Raw genomic sequence first — 17,682 nt, forward strand, 5'->3', positions numbered from 1 at the left:
AAGACTTTTTTAAATGAATTATTTGGATTTTATATTTCAATGCAGAATCCATTTGGCATTAACAGAGCTAATATGAAAATTTTGGGCTATGCAGGATATAACTAATGTCTAATGACCAATAATGGTAACAATGTTCTGACAGGTAGAACAACTGAAAGAAGAGTTAAATTCCAAAGAATTCCAGGCTGAAGAGCTAAGAAAGAAAGTGACTGTTCTCCAGTTCGAGGTCTCTGCTGTAAGAGTTGATGTTTGCCATGCATCTGACATTATGAATGCAATTTGCTTTTATTTCCTTCCGGCTTGCTGGGTTCTCGACTAATCCTTTCCTCTCCTTTCAGCTTGTTGTTTGTAAAATAATTTTATGTTGCTTCGTCTGTCTTTCAGGCTTGATGTACAATCTCTTTCACTTGGCTGTGTTCCTCACTGAAATTGTGGCAATAACATCCCAAAAAGACACCCTTCCACTAAATTAAAGTGTTATTTATGGATGTTAAATAGATCAAGCATTTTCCCTTTGATCATTAATTGCATTGATAGCCAAAATTGAATTAGTGATCGTAATAAGCATTCAAAAGTGCTCATAGAGTCTTGTGGTGCAGATTAATGTCTCTGCCTCTAGACCAGAAAGTCCAGGTTCAAGTCTCCTCTGCCCACAGAGGTGTGTTACATCAGAACAGGTTGACTGAGAATAGTTTTAACTGACATTGACACTAATACATTAATGCAACTTGTTTAAGTGATGCATTATATGCTAGTAGACTGGACAGTTTATAAAATGTTGTGAAGTGAGAGAGAATATTTTAGTGTGTAGTTAGTTAGAACACACTTGTGCGTCACACTGATGCTAGCTGTCTGTTGTTGCGCTTGATGGACTTCCTGCAATAATAGAGTTCTAGATGAAAGGCATGATTGAAAAAAATAAATCTGAGTCAACTTAATCACAATAGCACCTGTCCTGAATCTATAATAGTCTCTTTTATACGTATGAGACTCCCAAATCCAATCTGTTCAACATCTGTTCAAAAACTGAAGCACTTCTTTTGAAATGTCAGTTTTACGCTTTGTAATTTAAATGAGGGTTTGAAGAAATAATTGTAATAATGAATAACCTGAACTAATCTGGAAAATATTTATTTCTACATATACTTAATAATTTCAATGGTAACATTGAGTTTCCTCTTGCCAGTTTTCTCCTGTGCTCTGACTATTTCGAAAAAGGGTTCCACTGTGTTATTATGCTCAGTAGGACTTCATTAGTGCTCAAGGCTTTACAATAAGCATTGGTAGGCTGTTTTACTGCAGATACATTACAGCTGAGCTTCATTTGTCCTTAGCTGATAATGCTGATCTTTTCAGAAGGGACCTCTGTATATTGATAAGGACTGATAAAGTTTATTTTCTTTCTCCTCCTCCCTAATCCAGAGCTCATTTGTGTTACTCTCACTGTCACCCACAAATAATACAACGTAAACTGGAGTTCGAAACTGATTTTAACCTGGCCTGTATGACCATTGTACAAACTCATTTATTAGTGCAGAGCTTATTGGTTGGGGATTTTAAGAAAAATCTTGTTCATTTAACAAGTGTCTGTATTAAACCAAATTAATAAATGGAAAGGTGCACAAAGAGCACATCTATTGTGCAGTTTCTTTTTAATTGTGGAATAATATATTTTGTAATTCAGTGTCTAATGCCACAGTAGAATTCCTTTGCTCACTTGAACGAAAGAATTGTTTTTTCATACTGTTAGTCACTTTTGTGATGGCACCGTATCTATAATAACTTCGCTAATACTGATTGATTTGTCACTTCAGTTGAAAAATTGCGTGGACCTGCATGATGGTGTGTTCAAACTTTAGTGTGTATTGATATAGGTGGAAAGGCATGTTGTGAGAGGAATACAAACAGTTTATGGAGAAATATTGATTGGTTAAGTCATTGGGCAAAAGTTGGCAAATGGAGTATAACTTGGGAAAATGTGAATTTGTTTATTTTGGAAGGGAGAATGAAAGAACAGTATTATTTAACCACAGAGGGAAGTAACACCTAAGGGAGTGCTTGTGCCTGAAACACCGAAAACTAGCACAGATGCATTCAGTAATCAGAAATGCTTATAGAATGTTGGCCCTTATTTCAAAGATATTGGAGTAGAAAGAGTAGAGATGACTTGCTGCACTTGTACATGTTGCTTATTAGACTAGATCTGGAGTATTGTGAGCCATTTTGTTCCTCCTACTTAAGGAAAGATATCATTTCATTGGGGGCAGAACAGATAAAGTTAACTAGGATGATTCCTGGTATGAAGGGGTTGCTCTACAGTCAGAGGTTAAACAGGTTGGGACTCAACTCACTGGAATTTGGAAGAATCAGAGGTGATCTCATTGATGCATATAGGATTCTTAAGGGGCTTGACAGGGAGAGTTTAGGGCAAGCAGCATAGTCTCAGAAAAAAAGTGTGTAAGTTTTATAAATGATACAAATAAAATAGAATTTAAGACTGAGATGAGGAGGAATTTCTTCTCCTAGGGTTGAGAATCTTTGGGGAACTTGTTAGAATAGAAAGCTGTGGGAGTAAGTTATTGTGTATACTTAAGGTAGAGATAAGCGTACTCTTGATCAAGTGAATGGAGGATTATGGAGATAGGACAGGAAAGTAAACGTGAGAAGAGTCTGATCTGATCCTAATGAATGGTAGAGCAGGCTTGAGGTGCTAAACGATCCACTGTTCTTTCTTTTGGTTTTATTATCATTCTGTGACCCAATTTATTCAAGTTGAAACAATTAAATTATAAAGCTTATATGAACAGACGTTTTGTCTACTTTTATTTGGATTGGAAGGGCAATTTGTTTGTGTGTGGCTCCTTTGAATATTTTTTTTTGCACGGCCTGAGTGAGGATTTTTGGATTGCTAGGCAGCTTGGCAAGAACGTTAATCCATGACCATTGGAAGTTTATTTTCTGCACTGAGATTTTACAAGAGTGATTGCTGGTCTGTTGGCTAGTATTGTGCACTTAACAGCCTTTCATATATTACTACAGAATGATGCTCAAACATAATCTTAACAAGGAATTTGGTGTTTTAATTTTTTGAATTATTTTAATTTGGATTCATGCACAACTTTTAAGTGTTTCTGATGGTCTGATTCTTTTGAGGTGAAGCTAGTTAAACATGTGAAAGAGAGAATAAAAGATGGGTATGCTGATAGAGTTTGATGAGAGTTTAGAGGATTTTCATTGGTGAATATTGGGGCGAGTCACCTGTTTCTATATTTTAGATGCCAGTGTGCAAAATAAAACATCTTGAAATGCTTTGATAGAATTTACAGATGTCAGCTATCATTTAAGGCCCCTGCTGTGGAGTAGTGGTTTAATTGCATGAGCTGTCGGGCTTATGATATATCATCATATGATGGAGAGAGAGATCTCTTGAAGAGACAGTCTAAGCTTTTGTAGATCCCTGACAGTATGTAATCTTAGTTTCTAAATAAGAGATTGTTATTAATATGTACCTAGACAATTATTGAGTCACTTGAGAGCCAAGAAGACCTCTCACCATGCTGACCGAAGATGAAACAACTCCTGGTTGTTGACGGATTTGCTACACTTTACATTGTTAACACAAGTACATATTTGGTCATCTGTTACCTTGTATTGCATTTTTGATCCCTCCGAAGGGTAGTTTAATAGTGCGGTTGATCACCTGTAATATTTATTTCTCCCAATAGTGGCAAAACCCTTTGCTTTTTGAAATTAAATACAATATCGATCATTTTTCAAATTCTTCCTAAAATCAGATGAGCTCCAGATTTCTTGGAAAAGTTACAAATATATTTACCTTTTTGAAGACAAAGGATGTAACTGATCAAAAATTTATCTATGTTTGTGCTTCAGTTTGATAGTTTAGCATCTTTCTCAATCGGTTAAATTATTTTGAAAATATGTCGGCAGCTTACCTTGTAGTTTTTATATTGAATCAGTGCTTTCTGTTCACTAGATTGATCAAGTGAAACAGGAGCTTTCCAGAAAGGAAACGGACCTCCTTGCCTTGCAGACAAAACTTGAAATGCTGACAAACCAATTTTCAGATAGCCAACAACATGTGGAAGTGCTCAAAGAGTCGCTTACAGCAAAGGAACAGAGAGCTGCCATTCTGCAGACAGAGGTAAAGTTACTCAACAGTAAAGTCTGAAGTTTGGAATGAATTTTTCATACTTGAAATCCTGTAGCTTGAAAGAAGGGTTTCTTTATCCAGGGTTGTTTTTTTTCACTTTTGATGGAGCAAGTTTGCTTGAGGAAATAATCTGCAAGCTGTTTTTAATCTTAACTTTGAATGTGTTTATAGAGTCAACACTGTCTTATGAAAGAGCAACCATGTTCAACCAACTTATTGGAGATTTTTGAAGAATTAACATGCACTGTGGATACAGTGGGACCAGTGGATGAATTGTACTTACATTTCCAGAAGGCATTTGCTGCGGTCCAAGATTAATGCACAAAATAAAATATCATGGTTTAGGGAGTTACGTAGTGGCACAAATAGATGTTTAGCTAGTTAATAGGAAACACAATAATAAGAATAAATAGAAGTGCTCCTGTGGTGCACTGGTAATTTCCCTACCTCTGGGACAGGATACCTGGGTTCAAGTTTCACCTGCTCCAGAAGTATGTAATAATATCTCTGAACAGGTTTATTTAGAAAATATCTAGATGTAAATGGATCTTTTTCAGGCTGCCAAAATGAAATATGTGGTGTATCACAAATCAGTGCTGGGGCCTCAGCATTTCATATATTGTATCTGTGACTTTGACAAAAGGACTTGAGGTATAGAGGCTAAATTTACTGATGACACAAAGTTGGCCAGGAAAATATATTGTGAAGAGATTATAGGGAGGTTATGAAGGTAGCAAGTGAAATGGTGAAAAGATGAGTTAACACAAAGATCTGGCAAATAGAGTGCAACGTGAAATTGTTCGTTTATATTGATGAAAGAAGGAAGAACCATATTTTCCAAATGGTGAATGGTTACAAAACCCCAAGATCAAAATGGATCTTGACGTCTTAGTGCATGACCCTTAATGTTTAATTTGGGTATAGCAAGTGATTAGGAAAGCGAAATAAACGTTCTTGTTTATTGCATGGGGAATTAAATACAAGAGTAAGGAAGTTGTACTTCAGTTCGATGGAGTGTTGGCGAGACCACATCTGGAGTACCATGTTTTTCGTTGGAAGTGTGGTCTAGATTTGATGGGCCAAACGGCCTCTAACTGCACTGTAGGTATTCCTGTGATGATACAGGAGGGAAGTCCTTAGATTACTGGGATAATTTTCGGACAGAAAGTACCTATTTAAAGGGGTTGGTTTGTACCTTTTGCAGAACTGAGACCAATGTACTCATGAGGATATGGATATACTGATGTTGGACTGGGGAACTCAAAGTCAGAAGTCATATGTCACCAAGTTATATTCCATCAGGTTTATTTGAAATCACAAACTTTTGGAGCACTGCTGCTTTGACAGGTGGGTTCATTTCATCTGACAAAGGCGCAGCACTCCAAAAGCTTGTGATTTCAAATAAACCAATTGGACTATAACCTGGTGTCAATTCTGACCTCATTGGGTATTCCTTGAAATGGTTGTGGATTCTTGAAACTAAACTCTGAAGGGGCTGGTCACCAGTATATAGATGTAGAAAAGAGGAATAAAATCCTTAAAATTAGAATACAGTACACACTAGAGTTATGAACAGCTCTCTGTTTGATAGCAGTGAACTGAGGAAGTAGTAACTTTTATGGGTTCAGAGTTTGCAAGAAAGTAGTAAACTGTAAATTAAGACTACAGTACATGTACATGAATATCTGAATTGTGCTAACTAAAATTACAAGTGCTGCTTGCTATGTGATGAAATGATGATGTAGCTATTACAAGAGACCTAATCAAAGAAGGACTTTAAGTATTCCTGAATGCAAGAAAAAAGAAGGAAAAGGGGAGGAGTGGGAAATATTGATTATTTAGACATTGAAGTGCTGGTGAGAGATGATGTTTTGGAATGATCAAGGACAAAACAGATTTGGCCAGAAGTAAGTTGCAATTATATTGCTCAGTGGAGGCAGTAGGCCACCATCCAGTGGGAAAGATATCAAGGAACAAAAACAGAAATTGCTGGAGAAACGGAACAGTTTTGGCAACAAGTGTGGAGGGAAAGCAGATTAATATTTTGTGTCTAGTGACCCTCGAGGCTTCTTTGTTTTATTTTTGGATACAGATGAATGAGTTTGCAAGGAAATTAGAGGTGCAGGATTTATGGAATTATTAAAATGAAAGGTCTTAGGTATACAAATATAGACTGTGAAAAGAGTAGCGCAGAAAGCAGAGTGGGGCAAGAATCTCAACTTCAATGGGGTGAGAATGGATCTGGTCTAGATCAATTGAAATGAAAGATTAGCAAGCAAAACACTATCTGAACAATGGAATATCTTTAGAGAAATGTGTGTTTGGGCATTGACAAGATACATTTCGTATTTGTGTGAATATAAGGTAAACAAATCCAGAACTCCTTGGATGATAAAAGGAGAGGTGACAAAGAAAGAAAAGTGTTAGATTTCACATGGACAATATGACTGAAAACCAGCTGAATAAAGAAGGTTCAGAGAAGGTAGAAAAGCAAAAAGGAAGTTTCTCTTCATGCTATCACCGGACAGTGAAGGGAACTCTCAACTCTTGTATGGGCATATAAATAGTAAAATGGGGGTAAAAGAAGGGGTGGGGCCAATTATGGGATTAGAAAGAATATGTGTATGGAAGTAAGGCACATGACTGTGATGTTAAATGAGTGTTTTGCCACTCTCTTTACTGAGGAACAAGATGCTAATCAGGTACTGGTGAAAGACAAGGTAATTCAAACATTTGGAGGATTTAAAATTTAGAACTAAGAGGTTTTGGATAGGCTGTGTGCTTAAAAGTTGATGGGATATTAGGACCAAATAGGATGATCTGATGATACTGATGAGCATGAGAATGGTAAGTAGAGAGAAATTGGCCATAATTTATGAGTTGTACTTATATTCTTGGATGGTGCTAGAGGATTGGAGAATGTCAGATGTTAAAAGCCTTGACCAAAAAGGGTGTAAAGATTGGCCTAGCAATGACAGGCTCATTGTTTCAGTTGGTGAAGCTTCCAGAAATAATAATTTTGCATAAAATGATTATTCACTTGGACAAATCTTGGACTTGTTAAAGAAAATTGTGCTCAACTAATTTGCTGGAATTTTTTAATAAGGTAATTCGCACTACCCTTATCAACATTCTGTTATGTGGCCTAAATGGATTTTGAGAAATAATTTGATAGTGTTCCGCAGAGACTTGCGAGTAAAGTAATAGGTTATTGAAGAAAATGAATGGCAACAACATGAATACAAAATACCTGAGTGAATAGAAACAGAATAGGTATTTTGCAAATTGGAGGAAGATTTTTTTGTGGCATTCTCATGCGGTCGCTGTTGGAAAGTTTGCTTATCATGACTTATGTTCATGATCTAGACCTTGGTGTAGTGAACACCATTTGAAAATATGTGAATTGTATAAAATTTGGAAGTGTTATAAACTATAAGGATGATAGTGTAGAACTTAAAAATAGAAAAGCCACATTTTAAATTTTGTCTTTGTTTGCATTGTGGGCCAAAATGGGAAAAGGATATTGAGGTAAACTATGAACTATGGAAGGAGTTGTTGCACAGTGTAAAACAAGTCACTGGAGATCCGGTCACCGAATCCCAAATGTTAATAGAACGTAGAACACAGAACATTACAGCACAGTACAGGCCCTTCGGCCCTCGATGTTGTGCCGACCTGTCATACCAATCTCAAGCCTATCTAACCTACACTATTCCATGTACGTCCATATGCTTGTCCAAAATGTTAACTGTGATTTCTCTTCACAGATGCTGCCAGACCTGCTGAGTTTTTTGAACAATTTCAGTTTTTGTTTCTTCCGGCTTTTACTCGAGTGAGTTTCATTGTGAGTTTTATTTGTACTGTTGCTTTGTTCAAGCACTGAAGGAAGATGTTTGAGATCCCATGGCACCATTGATGCGTGCTCAGAGCAGTGAAAGACTGCTAATTTTATTTTTCTATGTGCGTAACAAGCCTCCAGCATGACAACACTCTGGTTTCTGGACAAGTAGACAGGTTGTCCATTAATAATACAGTGGCCAAAGTTCTTGAGGCATCGTCTATCATTTCTTTCTAGAGAAGTCACCAAAACATGAAAGATAGTTAGCTATTCACTTCTACTATTTGCTGTAAGTTGTTGACTCTGTTATGGATCAGGCCAGATCCCCTTAAAATATTTTAAGAACGTAGCCTAGAACCTTGCCTTTTTCTTATTTTAAAGGCAGATGTGAAGTGGGTGTTCCAGGTATGATGCAACTGATGAAACCATTTGGCTTTAAGCAAAGCAAAAATTATTTAAATGCTTCAGTTGAGACACAATCAAAAGAAAGCAGAATTTAGAGTAACTTAACTATTGGAAAATGTGGCCGTCCCGATACATCAACTTAACAAATTAACTGTTGTAATTCAGTAACACCATAAACACACCTCTTGGCAAAAAGGTAAATTCAAACTCAGATTCTTATAGGCAAGGAGGAACAAGAGAGACATTTCAAAGAAAGTCAGCGGAATCCTTTACTGAAGCTTGCAACACTTCTGGTCCTCACATCATCTTGTGACTGCTACAGCTTTAAAAAAAACTAGAAAAAACCTGAGCTGGGAGAACTGGCCATACACCTTCCATTGTTAAACCGTTTCTCCCTGGACTCTTTTACACCGCTGCCTTTACAACCTCTCTTCAAAAAAAACAAATACAAAATAACGTATTTAAAGTAACAGCCTTGTCACACTTTAACTAGTTATTGAGAAACTGAACCCTTCCATGTATAGCCAGCAAAGAACAGTAAGGTCTTGATATTAAGATCAGAGCGGATGAATCAAAAGCAACACATTATCAAATCCTTTGAACTGTTTCCCCAATATATTTCCCTCCATCCAGAACATTCATGCATTTTTGTTTCACTGGCCAGCCAGCATTTATTGCGCTTCCCTAGTTTGCTTTAAGAAGGTGGTGATGAGCTGCCTTCTTGAACTGCAGCAGTTCATGTGCTGCAGGTGGAATTAGTAAAGCATATTCCATTTTAGGCTTTACTAATATGAGTATTAACTATAAAAGCAATGAAGTTATGCGGAATTTGTAGAGAGCAATGGTCGGGTCTTGATTGAAACGGTCTGTCCAATTGTGCACACCACCCCTTCGTAAAGATGAGAATGTATTCAAGTGTGCAGAAAAGGTTAAGGAAAATGGTCCTAGGGATGAGGAACATCAATATCTTAGGTAGGCTGGAGAAGTTGGGATTCTCTTTCTTGGAGATGTTTGAGAGTAAGTTTTAAAGAGATATTCCAAATGATGAGTCTTAAGAGAGGAGCTAGGGAATAACTGTTAGCATTGGTGGAAGAATTGACAGTGAAAGGGCATAGATTTATGGCAGTTGGCAGATGAAATGATGACATGAGAGAAAACATTTACACACAGCACCTGCTTTAAAATATGGTGCAAACAGATTCAACCATGTTGTCCAAGGAAGAGTTGGATTGTTACCTGGAAAGGAAGATTATGCAAGGATAATGGAAGAAAGCAGGGGAGTGGCACTTGGTAATCCAAGCATATGGAAAACTTGTGGAGACAAGATGGCTGAATGCCCAATTTAATGCTATAATAATCCCTGCTTTTCTGGGACAGCAGTCCTAAATGTCAAACCCATTATTGTAAAACTGTTCCTTGATCCTTTAGAGGAAGCACTTTCTTAGCATCAACTTTCTCAATGAAGTAAAAATATTATAATTAGATCACCATTTCATGAAATACAGGCCCTGTGGGCTCAGTCTGTCCTCGCAGGTCATGCTGTCGACCCAGGAAGCAGTATAGTGAACCTTCTTTCTGTTCCCTCCAGGACAGATATGATCATTCTTGGATAAGAAGACTAATGCTGCACATAGTACTGCAATTCCTGGATGATTTTATGCTTTTATGCTCCAGTCCCTTTGTAATGAAGGCTAACGTGTCAATCGTTACCTAATTAGTTGCTACGTCTGGTGGCTGTATATCCATGTAAAAAGGACATGAAGGTTCTTCTGATTGATAAACTGGAAACATCAAAGAAAGATGTTCTGTTATTGTTAATTTTTCAGCCATGTTGTATTCCATCGGCCATGTTCTTCCCTACTCATTCAATCTTTCTCTATCAATATTTAACCTCCTTTACAGCCTGATCACCTAAAATTAATTTGACTGCAAACCTGGGTGCACATGCACTCTCTTCATTTATTTCATTAATATAGATTGTAAATAGCTCAAGCCTAAGCACTGATCCTTGGTGTTCCCTTTTTTAGTTATAATCTGCCAACCTGAAAGTGTCCTATTTTTCCGTATTTTCACATTGTGTGTTAACCAGTCTGAACTAATATATTATACTCAATCCCATTGTTATCATTTTTCTTCAATAACCTCTTGTATGGCACCTTCTCAGATGTTGTTTTGACAATCCCAATTAGATTATACCCATTGAATACCCTTAATTTTCAAACATAATTTCTATTTCATAAATTATGTTGACACTGCTTAATCGTATTATGATTTTCTAATTTCCCTGTTATCACATCATTGATAATAAATCTCAGCATTTTGCTTACTATTGATTTTTAGGTCAATTGGCATTCAGTTCTCTGATTCAACTTTCCTCCCTTTAATAAAGTAGGGCAATTTTGCCACTATCAAATCTTCGGGAGCTGTTCCAGAATCTAATGAATTCTGAATGCTCAAAACCACTGCATCAACTATCTCTGCAGCTACCTCTTCCAGAGTCTGAGGATTCAGTTGCCAGTTGTTGGTGAGTAACCTCCCATTTGCTTCCCATCCCTTCCTCTTTGTTAACTTTCTTCTCTGTAAATTGTTCTTCTGTGAGTACAATACACTAGTTCACATGCATTATTTTCCCTTGTAGAACATTATTTGCAACATCACAGTGAGTCTGAGGTGATGAACGTGACTGTCTGAGGCATATGATACAGGCCATGATTCTTTGTTGATCTAATATTTGCATTGGATGAATTATGGGGAAGCCAATAAATGGAATCATATTCTTGACCACAACGAAAACAATTTGCTTTTATATTGTACATTTATCCAGGGCGTTTCACAGACATATTATCGAACAAAATTTGACACCCCAGCTTATAAGGTGGTACTTGGGCAGATGATCAGAAGTTTGAACTAAGAATAAAGTTCTTTTGGAGTGCTTTGAGGGAGAAATGAGAACTTGCGATTTACAGAGGAATTCCCAGAACTTAAAGCCTTGACAGATAAGGCTATAGCTGCCAAGGGTGGCACAATTAAATGGGAGATGCTGAAGAGACTGCAGAATCACAAGAATGCAAATATCCAAAGATTGGAGAGATGGGCAGGATGGAATCAAAGTCATGGAGGCATTTGAAATGGATTATGAGAATTTTAAGGAAGATGTAACCAATAAGGTTAGTGATCTATTAAAAGCAAAATACCATCGGGCTGGAAATCTAAAATGAAAACAGAACCGGAGTACACCTTCCATGCTTCTTCAAAGTGGTGTTCAAAATGGAAGAGTGCTGACGCATTTGATTTCATTGCCCATTTCTGACCTAAAAAGTTTGGACTTCAGGAGGTCTAGAATAAATACTGAGAACTCTAAGAACCATTCTTGTCTGACTGCATGCCATTTTGTCAGTGCTTCTGGTAAGTTTCCGGCGAATTTAAGGTGCAGCAGGACATTCTGAGGACTAGTGATAGAGGACTGTTGAGCATTGGCTGTAAGTTACGATTGGGCAAGTATGCTTACGTCCAGTTGTTGCTTCAGTAATCTGTGGAACGACTTTTCTGATTCTGATATTACTGTGCAACATCTGTAGATCAACACATTTCATTGTCATTGCTGTTGCGTATGTCAATTCTGGGTGACACACTGTTATTCTTATTGACAATTTTTTTTACAGTGCCTTGATCATTGCAAAGTAGCTTACAGGACTATTTCAGAGGATTATTGAGTCAATTAATTACAGTGGTCGGGTGTCATATGTAGGCCAAATTAAGTAAAATTGACAGTTTTCCTCCCCTACTTCACATTAGTAAACCAGATGAGTTTTTTTGGACAATTCCATAGTTTCATGATGATTAGTGAGACTCAATTTTATTCCAAATTGACAAAGCAATTGAACTTCCCTCCCAATTGCCATGAGGAGATTTGACCTCATTAGTCCAGGCTTCTGGATTACCAGCCCAGTAACGTTGGTTGGGAAGAGAACATTTTGGCTGGAGTTGTGAATAAATATTGATGGTGAAGAAATATTTGAACAAGCGGGACAAAGCTAGAACAGAAAGCATTGTGGATAACAAAGGCCAAAGGCTAGGAACTGGAAGTTTTGAAAGTAAATTACCTGTAAGCCAGGGAAGAGATTCCATTTTCCAAAGCACAAAGGAATGTGGAGATGTACATGATGAAGGAATGATGATGTTATGATCGAGAGGTTGATAAGTGGTTGATAGAGGTGTATGTGAAAGAATTCTAATGAAGAAAGAGAATTAATGAGGGTGAGGAAATCATGATATGAATTCAAGAAGAGCTAATGGAGAAATTGTAGAATTGTTCAGCGCAGAGGCTAACTTAGGAAATAAGGATCTAAACAAATTATAAAGCATTGTACATGTTTTAAAATTACGCCATTTAGTTCCTCATTTCGAAATATGTTTAAGAAGATCTAAAGAATCAATCCTCTTCCATATTTAATGCTACATGGAGGGCATCAAGGTTATAGAATGTATTCTTGTTAGAGAATTTCAACCCATCATCACGAATGGCTGCATAGCACCACTACTGACTGAGCTGACTAAGTCCTGAAGTCCATATCTATCAGAATGATATCTACCTTTCAGCCGACACAAGAATCAACAGGAAGAAAAAATCTACTTAACCTCACCCTTGCCAGTCTACCTGTTGCAGATGCATCTGCACATTATAGTATTGGCAGAATTAACAGAAGGTTAAGCTCTGTCTTCAGAGTGAGGACATTTTCTACTGTGTTGTTGGCATCATCAATGGGATCGACTTGGAACAGATCCAGCAGCTGAATACAGGGCACATCCAAGAGATGCTGTGTGCCAATCAGCAGTAATTGTATTCAACCTCAATTTGTAACCACCTGTCCTGGCATGCTTTTATGCTGCTATTACTATCGAGCCAAGGGACCAAAACTATTTTAATGAACAGTGTAGGGGAGCATTCCAGGAGCAGCACCACGCATACATAAAACACAAATGGGCTAACACAGACTGTAGAAAGGGCAAAGTATTGTCTCAACAGATGCAATCAAAGCTCTGCAGTCCAGTTCACCCTGTTATTTATGGTAAGCAACAATTGAAGGGCTAACCAGAAAAGGATGCTCCACAATCATACCTATCCTGAATTATGGTGGAACCTAGCACATTTGTGTAGAGGTCAAGACAAAGCATTTGCAGCAATCTTCATTCAAAAGTGCTAAGTGGGTGGTCCATCCTGGCCCTTTAGGTTACTCCCAGCACACATGCCGGTTTTAAACCGTTAAATTTACTCCATGTGATATCAAGAAATACCTGGAGACAATAGATTCAGCACAGGCCGTGTGTAATTTTGACAACCCGGCAGTGATACTGAAGATGTGAACTCCAGAACTAGCTGTGTTCCTAGCCAAGCTGTTCCTGTACAACATAACACTGATACCATCCCAATGTGGCTACTTACTGTACCATCAGTCGATATCAGCAAAGTAATGAAAGATATTATTTAGCACTGCAAATTACATCATTTCTTTGGAAAGTGAGGGCACATATTAAGTAGTTGATGCCTCAGTTAGTAGATGTCCCAAACACCTACATCTGCTTCATCAATGAACATCCCTCAATTCTAAGGCCAGAAGTGGGAATGTATGCTTGATGACTGCAACATGTTCAACATGTTTCACAACTTCTCAGCTGAGAAGCACTCTTAACTTGCATGCAACAAGGCGTGGCTTGAATTGATGTGTGGCAAGAATGGCATTTGCCACGAAGGTCAGGGGAATGAAAATATCCATCAGGACAACACCATCTTCAGAAAGAGAGGATCTAACCATCTCCCCAAGACACGTAATTGCATAACCATTGCCATATCTTCTACTATCAATATCTTAGAGATCACCATTAACCAGAAATGTAATTGGACCAGCTGTGTAAATACTGTAGCTACAACAATAATTCAAAGACTAGGAATTCTGTAACATGTAATTCACCACCTGACTCCTCAGAGCCTATCTACCATCTGATGGCACAGGCAATGATCCAATACGCTACTGCAGAGGTCTGTCAAGGCTGGGTCATTCAGTGTGTTCAGGGCTGAAGTAGACAGACTTTTAAAGAGTAAAAGAATCAAGGACTGTGGGAAACGGGACGAAAGGAAGTTGAAACTTATAAGATCAGCCATGGTCTCATTGAATGGCACAGCAGACTCTGGCTGAATGGTCTGCTTCTGGCTTTATACATTTTATAATCTTGTGATGTTAAATTAGTATTGAGTGTGTGCTGATGGAATTGCACTGTCCCTGGCCTGAGTTGATCTTGCTGTACCGAGAGATGTCAAGGATATGTCTGAGACGGCAAAGTTGGAAATGGTTAACCTTTTTCTCTCTTGCCTAATACGTGTCACCCAGATATTGGCACTGCAGAGAAGTGTGTAAAGATTGCAGACTTCGTAGATTCCCAGTTTGGTGTTCACTGTCAGGTCAGATTGCTCAGGTTAGTGTTTGCAGCACGCTCTCTCAGCTTGACTGTAGCAATGCATTTGTATTATATTAGCAGTGAAAGTTGCATGCCACTAGAGTGTGCTATGATACAATTTCTATTTAAATCTTGCACAAGGAAACTTAGTTTAAAACAGTTGGTGTTAGTGAGTTGGCGTTTTTATTTTTGAACATCCAACTTATGAAGCTCAAACTTATAAACAAGATCCCATACGAAGGTATATTAACATTATTTTTAAAGATCTGACCTGCAAGTGTTCACCTGTACTTAGAATAGGCTGTGTTTATTTTATTAAATTGTGATCTGACTTGCATACAAATTGATTTATGAGCATACATAAAAATGAAACCCATTCATAACCCAGGGATTGCCTGTCCATTGCTTTTGAGTTTTAAATGCAAAATCTCAGGCTGTATCAGAAGTCTTGGGTGGCCATGATACCCTTCAATAATCATAACTCCTAAAAGCTGAAGGCGAGCCCTGTTGTGGTGTTCACAATTTACAAGATGGAGTCATAGCATTTAAGTCAATAAAATTGTGCTATTTGTCACTGTTTATCAATCCAATTGGATTAGTTATCAACTTTTTTGAAGAACGAAAGTGATTCAAGATCTAAGGATCCCCGTGCTGACTAATCTCAGGAACTTTGCAATGGCGTTTAACTTCAGGATCCAGGACTAAGGTCCATGCTTACCAAAGCATTTGAAGCATTTCAAGGCACAGAATACGTGGGGATTTGAGGGTTGCAAATGCTGAGAGTTGGTTACAGACAACTGAATATAGCAACCGAGTGTTAATCAATCATTATGTGCTCCTATAGCTGCAGTCAATGAAACAAAGGAGCAATAAAACTGGTAGGGGGTGAAATTCCACAATAGTACCCACAGGAAATTGCTTGGAACTCCTGTCTTCAGATGAAGAGAAAAATGAACTCCTCTCCTACCCCAAGATTATTTTCTTTTCTTTTTCAAGAAACTTAACAATCCATTCTCTGTTTTTAACCTCTTAGTCTTTGTGCTTACAGCTGTAGTTTTCCAAGGTTCAGCAACATCATTCTTACTCTCTGGGTGGGCCAGTCCTGCTGCCAGTCACTGCTGAATAATGTTAGCCACTCGCATTCACAGAACATTACGGCTCTTAGTCCAAACAAGCTGTTTGTTCAACTTCCATAACTGACAGTAATGGTTGAGTGAAGAAAAGCACAACCAAGGGCCATATTTTTATATTTTTGGCAAACGTTTTCAATCATGTATTTTTTGTCAGAACTTTGTATCATTTGACCACATTAAGACTGCATATAATTGATGTATAATTGACAATAATTGCTCTGTATTTTTGTAAGTTTTTTTTTAGTTAGTCCCCTGCTTAGAAAAGTGCACATGATATAGTTTGTGTTTTTTTGTGTGACATCTGTGGTGGCAAACAGAATATGTTTCTGCTTTTTCTGTATCTCATTACAGCACCAATTATTCTTATTCTGATTTCAGCTCAGGTTGAATTTATTAAGTGCTGAGAATGCTCCTTACCACGTTACGGAAGTGGCTGCATAATGGAATTTAGGTTCAGATGTTGCAGCATCTCATTTACACTGTGGTTTTGAAACACAAGTTTTGCCTCTATAGGAGCAATTGCAACTGTCCTTTTGGAGTGAGCTAAGACAGAAGGCATCAACAGATTATTTGACCTAAATTCTCCAGTTGTTCAGCCATTACTGCCTTCTGGATCATATATCTCCTTTTTCTCAGAGCTTCAGCTTGCAAACATGCTTCAGCAAATAAACCTATGATGTTAAAAATTCACTAACTCCAACTTCTTCATGGGTGATGTGATCATGTCTGACTTGGTCCAGTTTTTTGACTTGTTTCTTTTCCAAGGGAGAGGGATAATCTTGGACAAGATTACACTGATTTGGCTAGAAAGGTATAAATGTTTTCCTCACTGAAATGTTTTATGATTCTTTCAGTGTCCTATCCTCCAAGAATTCACCTGCTATAAACTCATCATGAACCTTCACCTGTTCAAAATTAACATGACTCTGCTTCAGTACTTCTGCTGTTCATCTTTCTGCCTTTTCTGCCTTTGTCACGCAGTTACCATTCAACTTCATAGTTTTTAAGCTAAAGAGTATAATTTCTGTGCATACTGCATGACTGGCCTTGCATCCACCTCCATCTCAACATGCAAACAGTTCTGTCTCCCAGTAGTAGTATGAGCCAGACAGCCCAGGTTCTAGTCCCACCTGCCCTGAACAGGTTGATGAGAAACAATCTACCGTAGAACACCTGTCTCATTAATTCATTGATTTCATTTTTAAAAAATTGGAAATCCTAAACACTGTTTTAATTAAAATTTATAAAGTTTAGTGGAACAGGTTTTTATTGGCTAAATGTAATTGGTTAGGGGTAAGTAGTGATTAAATGGTGATGCTCATTAGCCATGATTTGATTAACTTGGTTTAAGGGCTAAATAGCCTATTGCTGGTCATCCATTTTAGTTTCCTGTTGCCCCAGTATTCTTCTAAGTAACCTGTCCACTTTTAAACATCCTTGTGTATGAGTTTGTGCTCAGATTTGAAGATGTGACTCTAATGTGGTCTTTTGCACACTGGGCAGCACATGGTTGTGTTTTTTTTTTCATCTATACTTAAAAGCAAGTTCCATACTATAACAATTAAGAAAGCTGTGGGCATTGGGACATGTCGTGTTATATGATCTAAAAGGACTAGGACAGCTGATGCATGGGACCACCATCACCTGCAATTTCCCCTCCAATCCACGCACAATCCTAATCT

At 37.8% G+C, this 17,682-nt stretch overlaps 1 protein-coding gene across 1 annotated transcript in view; it reads left to right on the top strand.

Moving 5' to 3' along the window:
• LOC125460655 (ELKS/Rab6-interacting/CAST family member 1-like) overlaps nucleotides 1-17,682 on the top strand; it is a 730,867-nt gene that overhangs the window by 63,942 nt on the left and 649,243 nt on the right. Inside the window, exons 6-7 of the mRNA XM_059652379.1 lie at nucleotides 143-226; nucleotides 3,995-4,162. Coding sequence (XP_059508362.1) covers nucleotides 143-226; nucleotides 3,995-4,162 — 252 coding nt within the window. The remainder of the gene's footprint in view (nucleotides 1-142; nucleotides 227-3,994; nucleotides 4,163-17,682) is intronic.

The sequence above is a fragment of the Stegostoma tigrinum genome, chromosome 18 (genome assembly GCF_030684315.1).
Source record: "Stegostoma tigrinum isolate sSteTig4 chromosome 18, sSteTig4.hap1, whole genome shotgun sequence".
Classification (NCBI taxonomy): domain Eukaryota; kingdom Metazoa; phylum Chordata; class Chondrichthyes; order Orectolobiformes; family Stegostomatidae; genus Stegostoma; species Stegostoma tigrinum.